The sequence below is a fragment of the Triplophysa dalaica genome, chromosome 15 (assembly GCF_015846415.1).
Source record: "Triplophysa dalaica isolate WHDGS20190420 chromosome 15, ASM1584641v1, whole genome shotgun sequence".
NCBI classification, from domain to species: Eukaryota; Metazoa; Chordata; class Actinopteri; order Cypriniformes; family Nemacheilidae; genus Triplophysa; species Triplophysa dalaica.
Window position 1 is genome coordinate 22,842,560 of NC_079556.1, and position 15,537 is coordinate 22,858,096.

Sequence of the window (15,537 nt, forward strand, 5' to 3'; positions counted from 1 at the left end):
GCGGCGCGTCAGATCCGGGCCTGCGGAAGGATGAACGTAAATGTCAAAGATGGCGGCGGAGGGAGGAGGGAAGGAGATGAACGAGATCAAGAGTCAATTTAGCACGCGGGAAGGCGCGTATAAACTCCTCACGCACTCGGAGTACAGTCGACCGAACCGCGTGCCCTTTAACTCTCAGGGCTCGAACCCCGTCCGAGTGTCGTTCGTCAACGTCAACGATCAGTCCGGTAACGGCGACAGAATCTGCTTTAATGTGGGCCGGGAGCTTTACTTTTACATCTATAAAGGCGTCAGGAAGGTGAGACTTGCGTTAGTCCTGTCTAAAATAACATTGCTTCGCGTTACGTTACATGTGAATGACACACACGCACACACACGTTAAAGTCACCTGTTTGAACTGTGCGGTGTGTGTAACTTACACGTTTCTATACGTTGTGTGGACTTAATGATGGGTTAGGTTTATGTGATAGAATCATATACAGTTTGTAAAGTATGAAACTCATTAAGTGTTTAACAAGTATGTGTGTGTGTGTCATAATAACCATCTGAAGGTTAGGCCCTCAGCAACACACACCTGCACCCATCCTAACTTGTGTGTGTGTGTGTGTGTGTGTGTGTGTGTGTGTGTGTGTGTGTGTGTGTGTGTGTGGTCATATGATGTTCATGAGTGTTTTATTGTCAGGGTTACATTTGGCTGTTATTGTCCACAGGCTGCTGACTTAAGCAAGCCGATAGACAAGCGGATCTACAAGGGAACACAACCCACCTGTCATGATTTTAATCATCTCACAGCCACGGCGGAGAGTGTTTCCCTGCTCGTGGGCTTCTCCGCTGGGCAGGTCCAGCTCATCGACCCCATCAAGAAAGAGACCAGCAAACTCTTTAATGAAGAAGTAAGTGCTCACCTTCACTGACGTTCACTAGATGACATGTCATGCACTCGCTGGCGGAATGGTTATTTACCCTAACTCCCAGTCAGAACATAGTTTGCACGGTGATTCTGATTGGTCAATAGCTGCGCTCTATTCTCAGTAAAACACAGCTGTGACGTATCCTTAGTAACATAAACTAACCCATTCTGTGGCTGTTTACAGTCGATCAGGTCCTATAAATATTTTATATAAATATTTTTAGGCTTAATTATTTGTGTTGTGTGGTGACTGTGTTATAAAAGCAATAAGGTACGGGAGGCTGTGCTTTATTGTGAATAAATCACAGCTGTAGTGGTTAGAGCACAGCCTCCCGTACCTCACATGATCTTCACATTTAATTGTTTATTTTCTTCTTCTCCTCCACTCATAGAGACTTATAGACAAATCTCGAGTAACCTGTGTCAAGTGGGTGCCGGGGTCCGAGAGTCTTTTTCTCGTCGCTCATTCCAGCGGAAACATGTACTTGTATAATGTGGAGCACACCTGTGGAACCACGGCTCCTCATTACCAGATCCTCAAACAGGGCGAGAACTATGCCGTCCACACGTGCAAGAGCAAGTCCACGCGGAACCCTCTCCTCAAGTGGACTGTAGGGGAGGGTGCCTTGAACGAATTTGCCTTCTCACCCGACGGGAAGTTCCTGGCCTGCGTGAGCCAGGACGGCTTCCTGCGGGTCTTCAACTTTGACGCGGTGGAATTGCACGGGACCATGAAGAGCTACTTCGGGGGTCTCCTCTGCGCGTGTTGGAGCCCAGACGGGAAGTACATCGTAGCAGGCGGCGAGGACGATCTGGTGACCGTCTGGTCGTTTACGGACTGTAGGGTTATAGCACGTGGACACGGACACAAGTCTTGGGTGAGTGTGGTGGCGTTTGACCACTACACCACGAGCGTTGAGGAGAGCGACCCCATGGAGTTCAGCGGCAGTGACGAGGACTTTCAGGATCAAATCCACTTCGGTCGCGACCGGGCTAACAGCACGCAGTCACGGCTCTCCAAGCGCAATTCCACGGACAGCCGGCCGGTGAGCGTGACGTACCGCTTCGGCTCTGTGGGGCAGGACACTCAGCTTTGCCTGTGGGACCTCACGGAGGACATTCTGTTTCCTCACCTGCCCCTGTCCCGAACCAGAACGCACACCAACGTCATGAACACGGGTGGCGGCACCGGAGCTGCCGTTGTCATTGCTGCCTCCGCCGCCACCACCACGGCCACCAACTCCGGTGGCAGCGTGGCGCCTGATTCCCTCCCCGCGCCGCTGCCGCGCTCCAACAGCCTACCGCACTCGGCGGCCGGAGCCAGCAAGAGCGGCGTGACGGATAATCCTGTCGCCACGGGTGTCAGCAAGTTTGCCACACTCTCGCTTCACGATCGCAAAGACCGGCACACGGACAAAGACCACAAGCGGAACCACAGCATGGGTCACATCAGCAGCAAGAGCAGCGATAAACTCAACCTGCTCACCAAAACCAAAACCGACCCGGCCAAAACACTGGGCACGCAGCTCTGCCCGCGTATGACGGACGTGCCCTTGCTCGAACCTCTCATCTGTAAAAAGATTGCACACGAGAGACTGACTGTTCTGATCTTTCTAGAAGACTGTATTGTCACTGCTTGTCAGGAGGGATTTATTTGCACGTGGGCGAGACCTGGCAAAGTGGTAAGTGCTGCTCTCCCGTCTGATGCGTTTGTCTGAAATCACCACCAAAAGTTTCATTTTTTTGTTTGGGGTCAAAGAAGAGAGCCAAGATATTACATGATGTCATAGAAGAATATTTACAGAGTAATCCACCACATTACGGGAGGTGAAAGATGTTGCCATCATGGTTTTATTTTGACACAGAGATGTGTTGGATCTGTGAGTTGAATCTGTTGACAGTCCTGTTGCATCATGTGCCAATGGTGACGCATCACATATGAGAAAAAGCACCATCGGTTCCCCTAAAGGCTGCACATTCGAAACGCATTTTAATTTCCTTTCACATTCTGATACCTAATAAATCTGTTTGTGTGGAGGATCTCAGTGACTTATTCTAGAACTGTACCCATTTACAAGGCTCAAAAACCAAATGGGGGTCACTTCGCATACAGCTGATGCTTTCTAATATCGTTAAAAGAAGAACGTCTCCGTAAGAATTTCTGGTGAAACTTGAAATGAACCTTAATTCATTTACTGAACTATATTGGATCCTCTTGATATTTGGATCCAACAACTGTTTTGTTGTTTATAAGAATGATGTATGTGTGAAACAAAAAGAATCACACGGCAGTCTTTCTTCAGCTACTCTAATTTGGATTGATTTTAAAGGATCAGTGTTTGTGTTGTTTGTGACATCACCGGGGTGAGTAAATATGACAGTTTTCCTTTTTTTTTTGAGTGATCTATTCTATTAATGATACAGAGTATTATACGTCATCTTCTTAAGTTCTTAATTGTTGTATGTGTAATGTTTGAACTGCTCAACCCACAAATTGTCTTTTTTCAGGGTTTATTGACATCGCAGAATCAAGCGAACTCGCCCAGCGGAACCGTCGTATAGCTGCTAAGAGTCGCATCACGCCGCTCTTTTCTCTCGGTTCATTCTGCCGGCCCGTGAACGTTTGTGCATCGGTGGAATGGCCGTACCGTGTGGTCTGATTTTATTTTCACTCTCAAACTCACATGATGTTTCTGTATTGAAGCTTGACTTCATCAAGAGTGGAAAAACCAGAGGTAATGAATCCAAGAATCGCTTCCATCCCAATTCCTTGTTAATCAGGTTTCATACGGAATAGATTCAAAACCCATCGTTGAAAACTTTGCACTGATTTTATTTTGGTTGTTTGTTTTCTAACTACTATAAAAAAGAAGTACATGTTTGGGAAAGCCTTGACGATGCTCTTGGCTTTAATATCCTCTGTCTTGAAATAGAAAACTGAAAAGCTGGATACTGCAATCACAGTTTTTTCAAGTTTGCACTTAATAGTTTATTATTAGAAGAGAATGGCTTTACCTTTGTGTGCGAGGACTCGCAGACCGGTATATGGTGGAGAATTAGGATTCAAACTTTGTATCTATTGAGCATTTATTTTAATATTGTTTCAGATAAAATCTGCTTTGTACTATATGTATAATATTGTAAATCTGTGATGAATGGGGCAAAATGCAAATGACCATTAGTGAAAGTTTTGTCCTCATTTCAGAAAATAGTGCTATTTCTAAGGCAGAGATACATATATTAAAACAATCTTAAATATGCTGTTTTCCCCCTTTCTTTTTGTCTTCGTATAAAATTCATCCAAATGTATTTTCATATAGCAGCTTTAAGTATAAAAAAGATGAAATGTTTAGATTCTGCTAACAAAATGTGTGAAGCTCAGGAAGTTTAGCTAAAGAAGAAAACTCTTAGGAAAGAGGTTCCAGAGTTCTTGTTTCGCTTCAAGTCGTTTTATGTAGTACTAAGAGATAAAGCTACTAGAAAGTAAGCCACTTGATTTAAAATAGGAATCTTTTAAAGATTATAACGTGACTAGCAATCATTGTTCATGAAATATACACTAACTGGGAAAGATGATGTGGACCTAGTCATATTTTTGTGATTAACATTTTACATTTCACATTTTGTTCTTCATTAAAAAAAACCTCCATGGGTGTTTGGTGTTGTGTGTTTTGTCTTCTGATTTGTTGTCCTTGTAGTGTGACACTGGTGTTGCTTGTGCCACCTTCATATGATTTTAACATGAAACCTTTCGGAAAAGCTCTTTTGATGATGGGCCGTGTGTCTGTTTTATTCAGAGCTTTACAGTTTCTTTTGACAACAGAATATTTGTATTGCAACAATCATTCAGGTCTGTTAGTGTCTTTAAAAGCTCTGCGCATCAGTAAACTGTAGTCACTTTCTGTTTCATAGGATTTTACTGCTTCAGTGCTAAAACATGGCCGTTTACAACAAATGTAATGCAAACCCCACCTTAGGTCTATGATCTGAGTGCTTTGACAGTGGATACCCAACAGCACCGATGAGGAAAAATGTCATGTTCTCATAACATCTAAGAATCCACAGAATCTCTTGCACAATGAAATGTGTAATAACAGCAGGACGGACAGAAACATTCGGCACCTTTCAATTCCAGTGAAAGTGAAATTAAATGCAGAATGAATGTCCGTAGCTTTACATCCATTTAATGAGAATCCAAAATCTGAGATGAGGTAATGGACAGACTTGTCTGCGTGTGTAACTCTTTGCATGGGAACCCCACGTAACTCTTGGCTTGTATCAGTTTGAGATCGATATGTGTCTGTGTACGTTAGCACGTGAAATTATGTGAACGGACATAAACCACTTGAAGTGATGCGAGCGTGCTGTAGAAGGCAGAAAGGCCTTACAGAAGTCCGCTGTTTCTTGCATCAGAGTCTAGTAGCCGTCTGGACTGCGTTCTAGCGGTGGCATGTAGAAGCTCTTGAAACACTGCGTCTCTTCCTTGGGCTTTTCAGACAGAGAAGAGAAGAAACACTGCTGTCATTCATTCAGTTCTCGTAACACATCTGCAAACATTATCGTGAAGCTGCTCTAGATTTCTCAGGATTACTTTGGTCAGACGCGAGTGGCACTTTTTGGCGATGGCGGGCAGAGAGCCGCGGTGTGAAATGGTCAGAGCGGGGAAGGTGGACACCGGATAGGGGAGTTTTGTAGTCGGCACCACAACGTTGAGTTTCGGGAGCTCCAACGGAAAGTGGGAGGCATTTCGTCTATTTAAAGGGTCGCCGGGCTGCCTGAAGTGCTGCGGGGAAAAAGGTTTGTTTAAAGGGACAGTACACCCCATTCCATTCCATTTTCTACCGCTTATCCGAACTACCTCGGGTCACGGGGAGCCTGCGCCTATCTCAGGAGTCATCGGGCATCAAGGCAGGATACACCCTGGATGGAGTGCCAACCCATCGCAGGGCGGGACAGTACACCCAAATATGAAAATTCTGTCATCATTTACTCACCCTCAAGTTGTTGGAACAATGAAATGAATCCAGATATGGAACAACTTGAGGGTGAGTAAATGATGACAGGTTTCCATTTTTGAGTGAACTGTCCCTTTGAAGAGAAAAACACGTTTCTGTTTGTTTGCTAAAGTTAGGAATGTGTGATCCTGTCGTTCAGCGAGGCGGTACCTGTCTTCTGCCCTGCCGCGCCATTCGCCACAGCTGATCCGATGCCGGCGTCCTGCTGGACTCTCCCTCCGCCGCTCCGATGACCTTCCGCAGACGTGCAGCTTTTCTCTCTGTCGCTCTACAAGAGTCACGAGAAACACAGAGCTGCGATGCTTCAACTGACGACTCAAGTGGTGTTTGTTTCGTCTGTTATCTGCAGCTTACCGCAGTTCTCTGAAGCAGGGGTGCTGCAGTGCTGTGCGGGCGCTGATGCGTTCCTCCGGGTCATAGGTCAACATAAGGTGCAGCACAGACAGACTGGCTCTAGAACAGTGAGGAATAAGCTGAGCGATTCCGCAGCCTTTGCGAGGCGGAAAATCGAAGCGCATGGCACGCGACCTTTAAAAGACACAACCAAAAGAGCCTTAGAGTTCATCAGATGTTGACCTCAGGGTCAATGATGTCATCACTGCATGTGTGAGAGAGTGAAATGATTTTCTTCTCACTGTTTGAACTTCTGCAGTAGTGTGCCGTCTGGTGTGCCCAGAACATCATGGATTTTGTTCACCTGATCCAGCTCATTATGTCCAGGAAACAGAGGACTCAAGCTGTAACACATTGACATGATGGATCAGATCACACAAACACACACACACACAACACGTTTAATGTCCTCACGTGCCTGATGATTTCAAAGAAGACGCATCCGGTACTCCACATGTCCATCTTCTCAGAGTAATGTCCATCCGTCAGCAAACATTCAGGCGCTCTGTACCAGCGGGTGGAGATGTATTCTGTGTGAGGAGGTTTGGAGTAGATGCTTCTGCACGAGCCAAAGTCTGCCAGCTTCAGTACATCATTCTACAAACACATATTCCAAATGACAATCTTTTTTCTCATCATGAGTTCTTTCGTGCGTGACTTTCATTGAAGGTTGTACTTGCTTTGATCAAGATGTTCTCTGGCTTCACGTCTCTGTGAAATATTCCATGGCTAAAAAACAGATGCACAGAAATGAACACATGCGTGGTGGTCACGTCACACGTGTGTATCGAGTTTTGGCTAGACTCACCTATGCATGTGATCCAGAGATCTGCACAACTGATACATGTAATGTTTGACTTTCATCTCGGCTAAAGGGTACTGCCGTCCTGCAGGTGAACATGTGAGAATCATTTAGGTGTTCTTTACATCCAACCTTATGTTATGGCATGTTTGACTGTTAATCACAATACCTTTAATAAATTCATACATGTTCATTTCCATTAGTTCACATATCAATGACAGAGTTCCGGAGTCTTGATCGCTGTAAAACACGTGACTGTGATCATCTGTCAAATCTTCATTCCATCAATAATACAGTCGTCACGTTTGTACAGAGTTACTCACTAAATGAGTTCATGAAGCTGAAGGATGTTGAGATGTGGACCGAGTCTCTTCATGGCCTGAACTTCTCTCAGACTGTGTGCCTGATCCACACTAACATAACAATTCATAAGATTTAATATCATGTTATTATTATGGTTTACTGTAGTTACCAATGAAGACGTGTGCAGATGCACGCGCGCGCACACCCGCACAAGGTCAGGTTCAGTGTTTGATGACGTCACACCTGTCTATGGGCTGTTTCATGGTTTTACTGGCGTAATATTTCCCGTCCTTCAGACTCTGAACCTTCATGACCTCAGAGAAAGTTCCCTCTCCGATCTTTCTGATGACTCTATAATCTGCAGCAAACCAACGACAAAGAAACAATAAACAGCAACAACAACGACAACAAAATAAGACAATGAACGTGACTCACGGTTCATTCTTCAAACAATCACGTCACATGACAGAAACATAGATTTAATTCTACGATCAATAATGTTAAACTGCGTGTTTGAACAGAAAGAGACATTAAATAAATGACATTGATCGGCGAACTCCAGCACGAGTCATGGAGCCAGCGGTCACCATGGCAACGGCGTGCGGCTGAACTCTGACCTGCCTCCAGAGGCGACATCCACCCGACCCCTCACATCCTTCTAACCCATATTAATAATAGTAACATTAAAGGATGAATCTAACCTCTGCTCGTCAGATGATTCGTGCGCTCCATCGCGCGCTGCGGTCGATCATCTGGTCATGTGTTTTTAAACTGATCACGTTTCATCAGGTCATCTTCACACATTTCCCGCTGTAGCATCACTGCGTCGCATTTAGAAATGTGACAGATTATTATTATTCTTTTTATTACAGGCTGTAACGGTTTGTCGTCAAGATGAGCTTTTTTTTATCGTCTGGCCTTTTTATTCCATTTTTCCGTCCGCTTCGGTAAAAATACAAACGGGCTTCCGTACGCCAGCGGACGCGCATGCGCATAGTGAGCACGCACTCAGGGTGGTGTGTCAGATGCAGAGCTCAACAGAAAATTATTTCAATAGTTAATAAACAGTAATAATAATAATCAACTATGAAGAGCAGATTCAACACGGTGGACATCCGGGCCGTGATCGCAGAGATCAATGTCAGGTAAAAGTTTTGTTATGATCGCGAACGACCTTTGACATGATGGTTTTGTTGTCATCTTGTATTAATACAGAAACTTATACATTAAGTCATATATGGTTGTGTTGTGAATGAGCTCATGATGAATGTGTTGTGTACAGTTGTGTCGGAATGAGAGTCAACAACATCTATGACATCGACACTAAAACATACCTGATCAAACTGCAGAAGTGAGTGACACACACACACACACACACACACACACACACACAGACCTGTGTGTGATGATTTCATGTGTGTTTCAGGCCGGGCTCTAAAGCTGTGTTGTTGATCGAGTCTGGCATTCGCCTTCACAGCACTGAGTTTGACTGGCCTAAGAATATCATGCCATCTGGATTTGCCATGAAAGTAAAACTTCACTAAACATCGACACAATTCTTCTGGGATTCTTCTTCTTTTTTTGATGTTTGAGGCTTGGTGTGATTTTTTTCTTAGTGTCGGAAGCATCTGAAGTCCAGACGGCTGGTGCACATCAAACAGCTCGGTGTGGACAGGATCGTGGACATTCAGTTTGGATCAGACGAGGCCGCGTATCATCTGATCCTGGAGCTGTATGATCGAGTAAGAGCTTCAACACAACATTTACAGCTCGTCTCTTTTGAGGACACGTCTAGAAACGGAAAAGTCAATCCCTTTTTTGTTCTCAGGGGAACATTGTTCTGACAGACCACGAGTTCACCATTTTAAATCTTCTTCGGTTCCGCACGGCAGAGGCTGAAGATGTGAAGATCGCAGTGAGGGAGAGATATCCAGTAGAGAAGGCCAGACCGGCGGAGCCGCTCATCAGTCTGGAGAGGTACAGGCATCACTCGTGTGTGGGGGGGGTTTATTACCCTCAGTATGAATGTTTAAGGTGTTATTTCTCGTCCCAGACTCGCTGAGATCTTATCTCAATCTCAGACTGGAGAACAAGTGAAAAGAGTTCTGAATCCTCACTTGCGTAAGTTCTCCTCTGTATTATCTATTGTTCATATCTGTTATGGTCCTTCTCAGAAGTGTGATCATATGAAGATGTTGTGTGTTTGTGTAGCGTACGGCGGGACGCTCATTGAACACAGTCTCATGGCTGTTGGGCTGCCGGGTCTCATGAAAGTCGACGGCCAGTTTGATGTCACTCGGGGTAAAAATCATCTGGAGTTTAACAGTGTGTTATTATCAAAAAAGAATTCAAAGACACGATGTTGTCAATTACAGAAAGCCCCAAAATCCTGGAAGCTTTGCAGATGGCTGAAGATTTTATGGAAAAAACAGCAAACTTCAGTGGAAAGGTGGGGGTGTGCGTAAGGAACGGTGAAGAATACGTTGTCCTGTCTCAAAGCTCATTGTTTTTATTTGTCTACTTTCAAGGGTTACATCATCCAGAAAAGTGAGAAGAAGCGAAGTTTGTGTCCAGAAAAACCAGAGGAGGAGTTCCTCACGTATGACCATGTCTCTGTGTTTCTCATGGAAGGGATTCATGTTCTCTTCCATAATAAACCTCGACTCTCTTTTCTTGAACAGATATGAAGAATTTCATCCGTTTCTCTTCTGTCAGCATGAGAAAAATCCCTGCGTTGAGTTGGACTCTTTTAACAAGGTTTGTCCTCTTCAGTTCTTCTGTACAGGGGATCCAGGTTTAGGTCCCAGACTCACTTAAATGTTAGAGGAGGTTTGATCCCATCGTGAAATAGATCAGTGCGATTGTTTTAAATTTACTTCAATATTCTAGTTTAACTAAGACGTAGTCCTTATTTGAACTAATCCCTGTCCGGGGAAATCTGTGTTTGTTAACAGGCGGTGGACGAGTTCTTCTCTAAGATGGAGGGTCAGAAGTTGGACATGAAAGCTCTTCAGCAGGAGAAACAAGCACTGAAGAAGCTGGAGAACTTCCGCCAAAATCACGAGCAGCGTCTAGAAGCTCTTCATCAGGCTCAGGTCAGTCAGATCTTCCCACTTCAGCATTCATCTTCTTCTTCTTTTAGTCTTTATATGTGTTCTGTTGTAGGAGGTGGAGCGGTTGAAGGGAGAGTTGGTGGAGATGAATCTTCAGACGGTGGATCGAGCTCTACAGGTGGTACGCAGCGCTCTGGCCAATCAGGTGGACTGGGCTGAAATCGCTCTGATTGTTAAAGAAGCTCAGCTGGCCGGTGACCCTGTGGCCTGTGCCATTAAACACCTCAAACTCCACAGCAATCACATCACCATGCTGCTCAAGTATGACCACCCCGTTCTGACCCACGGAAGCATGTCGTGCAGATTCCAGCGCTTCAAACCCATATTGATTTCACTTCCAGGAATCCGTATGCCGGTTCTGACGGAGAGGCAGACGATTTGGACGCGCCATCACCTGCGACGGGATCTGAGCCGCTGAAGGGAAAAAAGAAAAAAAACAAAGAGAAAGGGAAGATGGAGAAGAGCAAAGCGGCTCTAGTGGATGTGGATCTAAATCTCTCGGCTTATGCCAATGCAAAGAAGTGAGTCTGTTTCTCATACACACGTTACGTGCAGGCCGATTCTAAGCATGTCATCCCTTCTCAATCTTTCACTTCATAAAATCCTACGTCTCACCCTACACGCATGTCTACTTCTCTCCTCTTGAATGGAAAACTCCTGTATAGACTGATCTTTTTCTAGAGGGGTTTAAGCAAACATGAACAGGTGGTTGAATATAATGCTAATGAACGGATGCCTTGACCGCCCTGTGATGACATGTGAACATCTCCCCAGATATTACGACAGCAAGAGAAGCGCGGCCAAGAAAGAGCAGAAGACTGTTGAGGCGGCTCACAAGGTGACAGACTTCAGGTTTTAAGCTTGAAACGCCAGTGGTTTCTGTTTGACTGAACGTTGTGTGTTTGTCTCGACATGAAGGCGTTCAAATCAGCTGAGAAAAAGACCAAACAAACGCTTAAAGAAGTGCAGACCGTCACCAGCATTCAGAAAGCCAGGAAGGTTTATTGGTAATGGTGAAGTTACTGTCTGTCCACTCAACATCGTACATGCAAGCGCTCGTTCTTCTTCTGATTCCACACATTTGTTGGCAGGTTTGAGAAGTTTTTGTGGTTCGTCAGCACAGAGAATTTTCTGATCATCGCCGGACGAGACCAGCAGCAGAATGAGATGATAGTCAAACGTTATCTGAGATCAGGTGTGACAGAAGCTTCATCTGCTCTGATGATACTGAAACTGTGTGTTCGTCTCTTCACTGTGTGCTCACTGTGTGTTTCTTCAGGAGACGTTTACGTTCACGCCGATCTGCACGGAGCCACGAGTTGTGTGATCAAGAATCCGTCTGGTGCTGAACATTTCCCATCATACACCTGTCACGACTTCACCTTACACAGCACCAAACACACTGAAACCTTCCAAAGTATTAAGCAGACGCTCAGAAGAGCCCAAAGGCAATAAAATGAAGAGTGCCAGACAGAGTTTCATCATTTGCTAGAGACCAAACAGAAAATATTTAAAAGCTTAACAAAGTCAGAATGTTCCCTCTGTTGTGAGAGACACGGTGAAGAGGTGTTTGTCCGCTGTAGTAGCTGAAGATACAGTATGAGTTTGGGGCTCTGGATGACGCTCTATGTGCGCGTGTCATTTTGTTCATGTACATGTCTTGATGTCTCAGGTGAGCCGGTTCCTCCTCGGACGTTAACTGAGGCGGGTACGATGGCTGTTTGCTACAGCGCAGCCTGGGACGCTAAAGTCATCACCAGCGCGTGGTGGGTCCATCACCATCAGGTGAGCTTGTAGAATCGAAATACCCATAGTCACTTCATCATCTGTGCCTTCACTCAGATCAGACGCCCGTGGGTCTGTGTTTAGTCTTGAGAATGTAATGCAGCTATGATCTCAACTCATTTGATTGACAGTAGATCGGATCCAGTAGAACAAACACAAGCAGAGGCACTTTTCTGAACTTCAGTCATTACTGCAGTCAAGGCTCCATCATGGTCTTGTGTCCAGTGAGATCTGACGCTCGTCTTTGTGTTGTTTCTCCACAGGTGTCTAAGACAGCGCCGACGGGAGAATATCTGACCACTGGAAGCTTCATGATCAGAGGTGTGTTTGTCATCTTCTACAACATACAGTTTCATGTCCTTCATCTACGTGCATTATAGAAGTATATATCTTCTACATTTCTCAGGGAAGAAGAACTTTCTGCCCCCATCATATATGATCATGGGTTTCGGCTTTCTTTTCAAGGTAAATACATTGTTGACATCACAGTTTATAGTTTTGCGTGGAATGTACACAACAGGTTAGGCAAAGCCTACACATCTCTTGATCTGAATTTAGGTGGACGATGAGAGTGTTTTTAGACATCTTGGAGAGAGGAAGACGAGAGCTCTGGAGGAGGACGAGCCCGACGTGACGTCCACTGCAGATCTGCTTGAGTTGGGAGATGAACTATCAAGTGTGAACACAAACTGTTATCCACACTAGATGCATACGGTGTAGACACGCTGTTAACATGTTGGTTATGCATCAGGTGACGAGGAAGAGGAGGAGTCCGTCGGCAGGATGGCCACAGAGGATGAAGATCATCAGAGAGACGACAGTAAAACCGCAGATGAAGAAACACACAGCGGAACGGAGGACAGAAGCGATGAGGATCAGATCGAGGAGATTCAGTTTCCTGACACCAACATCTCACTGTCACACCTGCAGCCCAACAGGTAATTCAGAAAGAGTTTGGGTTAAGTGTGGGGTATGTGCCGGGGTCAGAGGCCGTGTTTTTGCTGATTTCAGTCGGTACGTCTCTCTCACTGCAGGAATCTTCAAAGTGCTGCTTTCAAGCAGGATGTTCCACATCAGGTTTGTTACACCCAATGAAAAGGTTTCCTTCAGCTTTGATTTATGACAGACGACTAAATGTGAGGTGTTTTCTTACAGGAGGACACAGAAACACGCTGCAAAAAACACTTGACGGCCAAACAGAGGAGGTGAGACGCAACAAACCTCCAGGAAAGACTTAAACAAGTTCAACACTAACTGAACGTCTATCATTGACATTAGAGATATGAAGAAGAAGCAGAAACCAGAGAGTACAGAAGATTTGGAGGAAACCGATGTAAAACAACAGGAAAGTGAACCCACGGCTGCCTGCGCACAGACGTGTAAGAGCGGAGCAGCGGTTCAGCCGCTAAAGAGAGGTCAAAAGGTCAGTAAACACCCCACCTGTGTGTAACGCTCCACTGTAACCTGTGAATAAAGTAACACGTGTCATGACTCTTGTTTCTCAGAACAAACTGAAGAAGATGAAGGACAAATATAAAGACCAAGACGAGGAGGATCGAGAGATGATGATGAAGTTATTGGGGGTCAGTACTGTTCTTCTTTGACTGGGTTCTATCAGATGAAGCATTTATTCACTCCTGATGAAATCAGTCTGCAGGAACCGCCAAAGAGGAGAAAGCCAAGAAGAAGAAGAAAGGGAAAGTGAGGGAAGAGCCGCAGAGAAAAGGTCCTCCCGAAGCTTCAGTGAAACCGAAAGTTGAAATTATTACGAGAAGTGAAGCAGCAGAAGATCCGGCTGAAGTCCACGATGAGAAAATCCCGGTGACGGTACATGATATGCAGTAAAACACTAACACTGGACACAGTGGTGGCTTGTGAATGTAGTCACTGCTCACGGCCGCTGACACACACACACGTGTGCTAATAGACTGATTCTAATCCCTTTGATATGATCAGAGGTTCCTGCTGAAAGGTTTTTGTTGAAATGAAACAGCAGATGTGCAGCATTAACACACATCACATCTGATGATCAACAAGCATCTACATGCGTTTCCTAATAAATGAATGTTCTGAGTTCTGTTGTTACTCTTGTGTGGTAATAATCTCTGGCAGAGAATCTAGTTCTGCAGGAGGTGTTTGGAGATGTCTGATGATTGTTGATCTATCACTAAAACTCTCTTTCTGTTGATCTGTCGCAGGAGACGGATGATGTGGAGAATCCAGCAGCTGAGGTGAATGACGACATCCCCACGATGACACACATCTGCTGTTGTATCAGTGTTCATTTACACAATCGCCATGCCATACCGTGAGAGAAGAGTTTGTATTTGTGTTGATATAAATCAAGTATCCTGTGATTTAATGACCAGGATCAGGATGGAGAAAATATTCTGGACTGGCTGACCGGTCTCCCGCACCCAGAGGATGTGTTGATGTTCGCAGTGCCTGTATGTGCTCCCTACATGGCGCTTTCCAATTACAAGTATGTTTTCAAGATCTTTTTACAGTTTGTTTGGGATCAGATGAGCACAAACACACGTTCATGTCTTATTGTTTTCATTCCAGGTACAAAGTGAAATTGACCCCAGGAAGTCAGAAAAAAGGGAAAGGTAAGCACAGTTGATGTGTCTAACTTCAGTGTGAGAGAGTTATGCTTGTGTAATGAGACATGTGATGTGTACATCGCAGCTGCCCGCACCGCCGTGTCCAGCTTCATGAAAAGCAAAGACACCAGCACACGAGAGAAAGATTTGTTTCGGAGCGTCAAGGTATTTTTAGCTTCTTTTTTAATGTCCATCTGATGAAATTTCTCGTGTTAGTTTGTGGTGTAAATGTACCGTTGTTTCACAGGACACGGATCTGTCCAGAAATATTCCTGGAAAAGTGAAAGTTTCAGCTCCTAACCTTCAGGCAGCAAAGAAAGGGACATCCCAGAAATGATTTTAACTGACTTGTGAAAGACTAAATATTTACAATAAACATTGTTTTATAACAGAACATATGCTTAGTGAATACTTTCATCACATTATGTGATTCACAAACCTTCTCTTAAAGGGGCCATATGGCGTGAACACGTGTTTTCTGTGTCTTTGGTTTGTTATTAGTTGCTCATGCATGTATTAAACACGTGAAATTGGGTGAACTGACCAATCAGAGCACACCTCACTTTTCAGAGCCATGAGTGTTTCAGAGAGGCGGAGCAAAGAGGAGATACAA

The 15,537-nt window shown here is 44.8% G+C and overlaps 3 protein-coding genes across 4 annotated transcripts; 2 read left to right on the forward strand and 1 right to left on the reverse strand.

The window, feature by feature from the left end:
- The first annotated feature begins 14 nt into the window (after positions 1 to 14).
- On the forward strand, positions 15 to 4,931 carry wdr20a (WD repeat domain 20a). 2 transcript variants are annotated; one of them, XR_008909103.1, is made up of 4 exons: positions 15 to 298; positions 711 to 893; positions 1,303 to 3,274; positions 3,419 to 4,931. XR_008909103.1 is itself a non-coding variant. In XM_056767387.1 (4 exons), exons 1-4 carry the CDS (start codon positions 41 to 43, stop codon positions 3,470 to 3,472), a joined length of 1,785 nt encoding a protein of 594 aa, XP_056623365.1. In that variant the 5' UTR covers positions 15 to 40; the 3' UTR covers positions 3,473 to 4,931. The 2 variants fall into 2 exon arrangements, 1 of the variants encoding a protein (XP_056623365.1); XM_056767387.1 differs by having other exon boundaries at positions 1,303 to 2,592.
- A 147-nt stretch (positions 4,932 to 5,078) lies between these two features.
- LOC130436597 (MAPK/MAK/MRK overlapping kinase-like) lies at positions 5,079 to 8,373 on the reverse strand. Its single transcript, XM_056767389.1, has 12 exons — positions 8,125 to 8,373; positions 7,667 to 7,781; positions 7,444 to 7,533; positions 7,290 to 7,360; positions 7,127 to 7,205; positions 6,999 to 7,047; positions 6,737 to 6,915; positions 6,561 to 6,662; positions 6,280 to 6,453; positions 6,076 to 6,193; positions 5,502 to 5,693; positions 5,079 to 5,398 (listed from the first exon to the last, which is right to left on the reverse strand). The coding sequence occupies exons 1-12, from the start codon at positions 8,153 to 8,155 to the stop codon at positions 5,327 to 5,329; spliced, it is 1,272 nt and encodes a 423-aa protein (XP_056623367.1). The 5' UTR covers positions 8,156 to 8,373; the 3' UTR covers positions 5,079 to 5,326.
- A 10-nt stretch (positions 8,374 to 8,383) lies between these two features.
- Positions 8,384 to 15,318, forward strand: LOC130436593 (ribosome quality control complex subunit NEMF-like). The gene is made up of 32 exons (XM_056767384.1): positions 8,384 to 8,568; positions 8,706 to 8,774; positions 8,850 to 8,952; positions 9,040 to 9,165; positions 9,252 to 9,400; positions 9,477 to 9,544; positions 9,635 to 9,724; positions 9,799 to 9,872; positions 9,952 to 10,022; positions 10,105 to 10,180; positions 10,378 to 10,518; positions 10,589 to 10,797; positions 10,878 to 11,057; positions 11,311 to 11,374; positions 11,455 to 11,543; positions 11,628 to 11,731; positions 11,816 to 11,878; positions 12,209 to 12,321; positions 12,585 to 12,642; positions 12,728 to 12,786; positions 12,880 to 12,997; positions 13,073 to 13,259; positions 13,356 to 13,398; positions 13,477 to 13,526; positions 13,600 to 13,744; positions 13,827 to 13,904; positions 13,972 to 14,148; positions 14,520 to 14,552; positions 14,691 to 14,803; positions 14,887 to 14,930; positions 15,010 to 15,089; positions 15,172 to 15,318. The coding sequence occupies exons 1-32, from the start codon at positions 8,510 to 8,512 to the stop codon at positions 15,259 to 15,261; spliced, it is 3,123 nt and encodes a 1,040-aa protein (XP_056623362.1). The 5' UTR covers positions 8,384 to 8,509; the 3' UTR covers positions 15,262 to 15,318.
- The last annotated feature ends 219 nt before the right edge of the window (positions 15,319 to 15,537 follow it).

Bases quoted from the DNA above. Each gene is read 5' to 3' on its own strand.
- LOC130436593 (XM_056767384.1), top strand. From the start codon at position 8,510: ATGAAGAGCAGATTCAACACGGTGGACATCCGGGCCGTGATCGCAGAG. The intron at 8,953-9,039 runs GTAAAACTTCAC...TTTTTTTCTTAG, and splicing joins CATCTGGATTTGCCATGAAA to TGTCGGAAGCATCTGAAGTC. The intron at 14,931-15,009 runs GTAAGCACAGTT...TGTACATCGCAG, and splicing joins AAGTCAGAAAAAAGGGAAAG to CTGCCCGCACCGCCGTGTCC.
- wdr20a (XM_056767387.1), top strand. From the start codon at position 41: ATGTCAAAGATGGCGGCGGAGGGAGGAGGGAAGGAGATGAACGAGATC. The intron at 894-1,302 runs GTAAGTGCTCAC...CTCCACTCATAG, and splicing joins GCAAACTCTTTAATGAAGAA to AGACTTATAGACAAATCTCG. The intron at 2,593-3,418 runs GTAAGTGCTGCT...GTCTTTTTTCAG, and splicing joins GGGCGAGACCTGGCAAAGTG to GGTTTATTGACATCGCAGAA.
- LOC130436597 (XM_056767389.1), bottom strand. From the start codon at position 8,155: ATGGAGCGCACGAATCATCTGACGAGCAGAG. The intron at 7,048-7,126 runs GTGAGTCTAGCC...TCTGTTTTTTAG, and splicing joins TCTCTGGATCACATGCATAG to CCATGGAATATTTCACAGAG. The intron at 6,454-6,560 runs GTGAGAAGAAAA...TGTCTTTTAAAG, and splicing joins CTACTGCAGAAGTTCAAACA to GTCGCGTGCCATGCGCTTCG.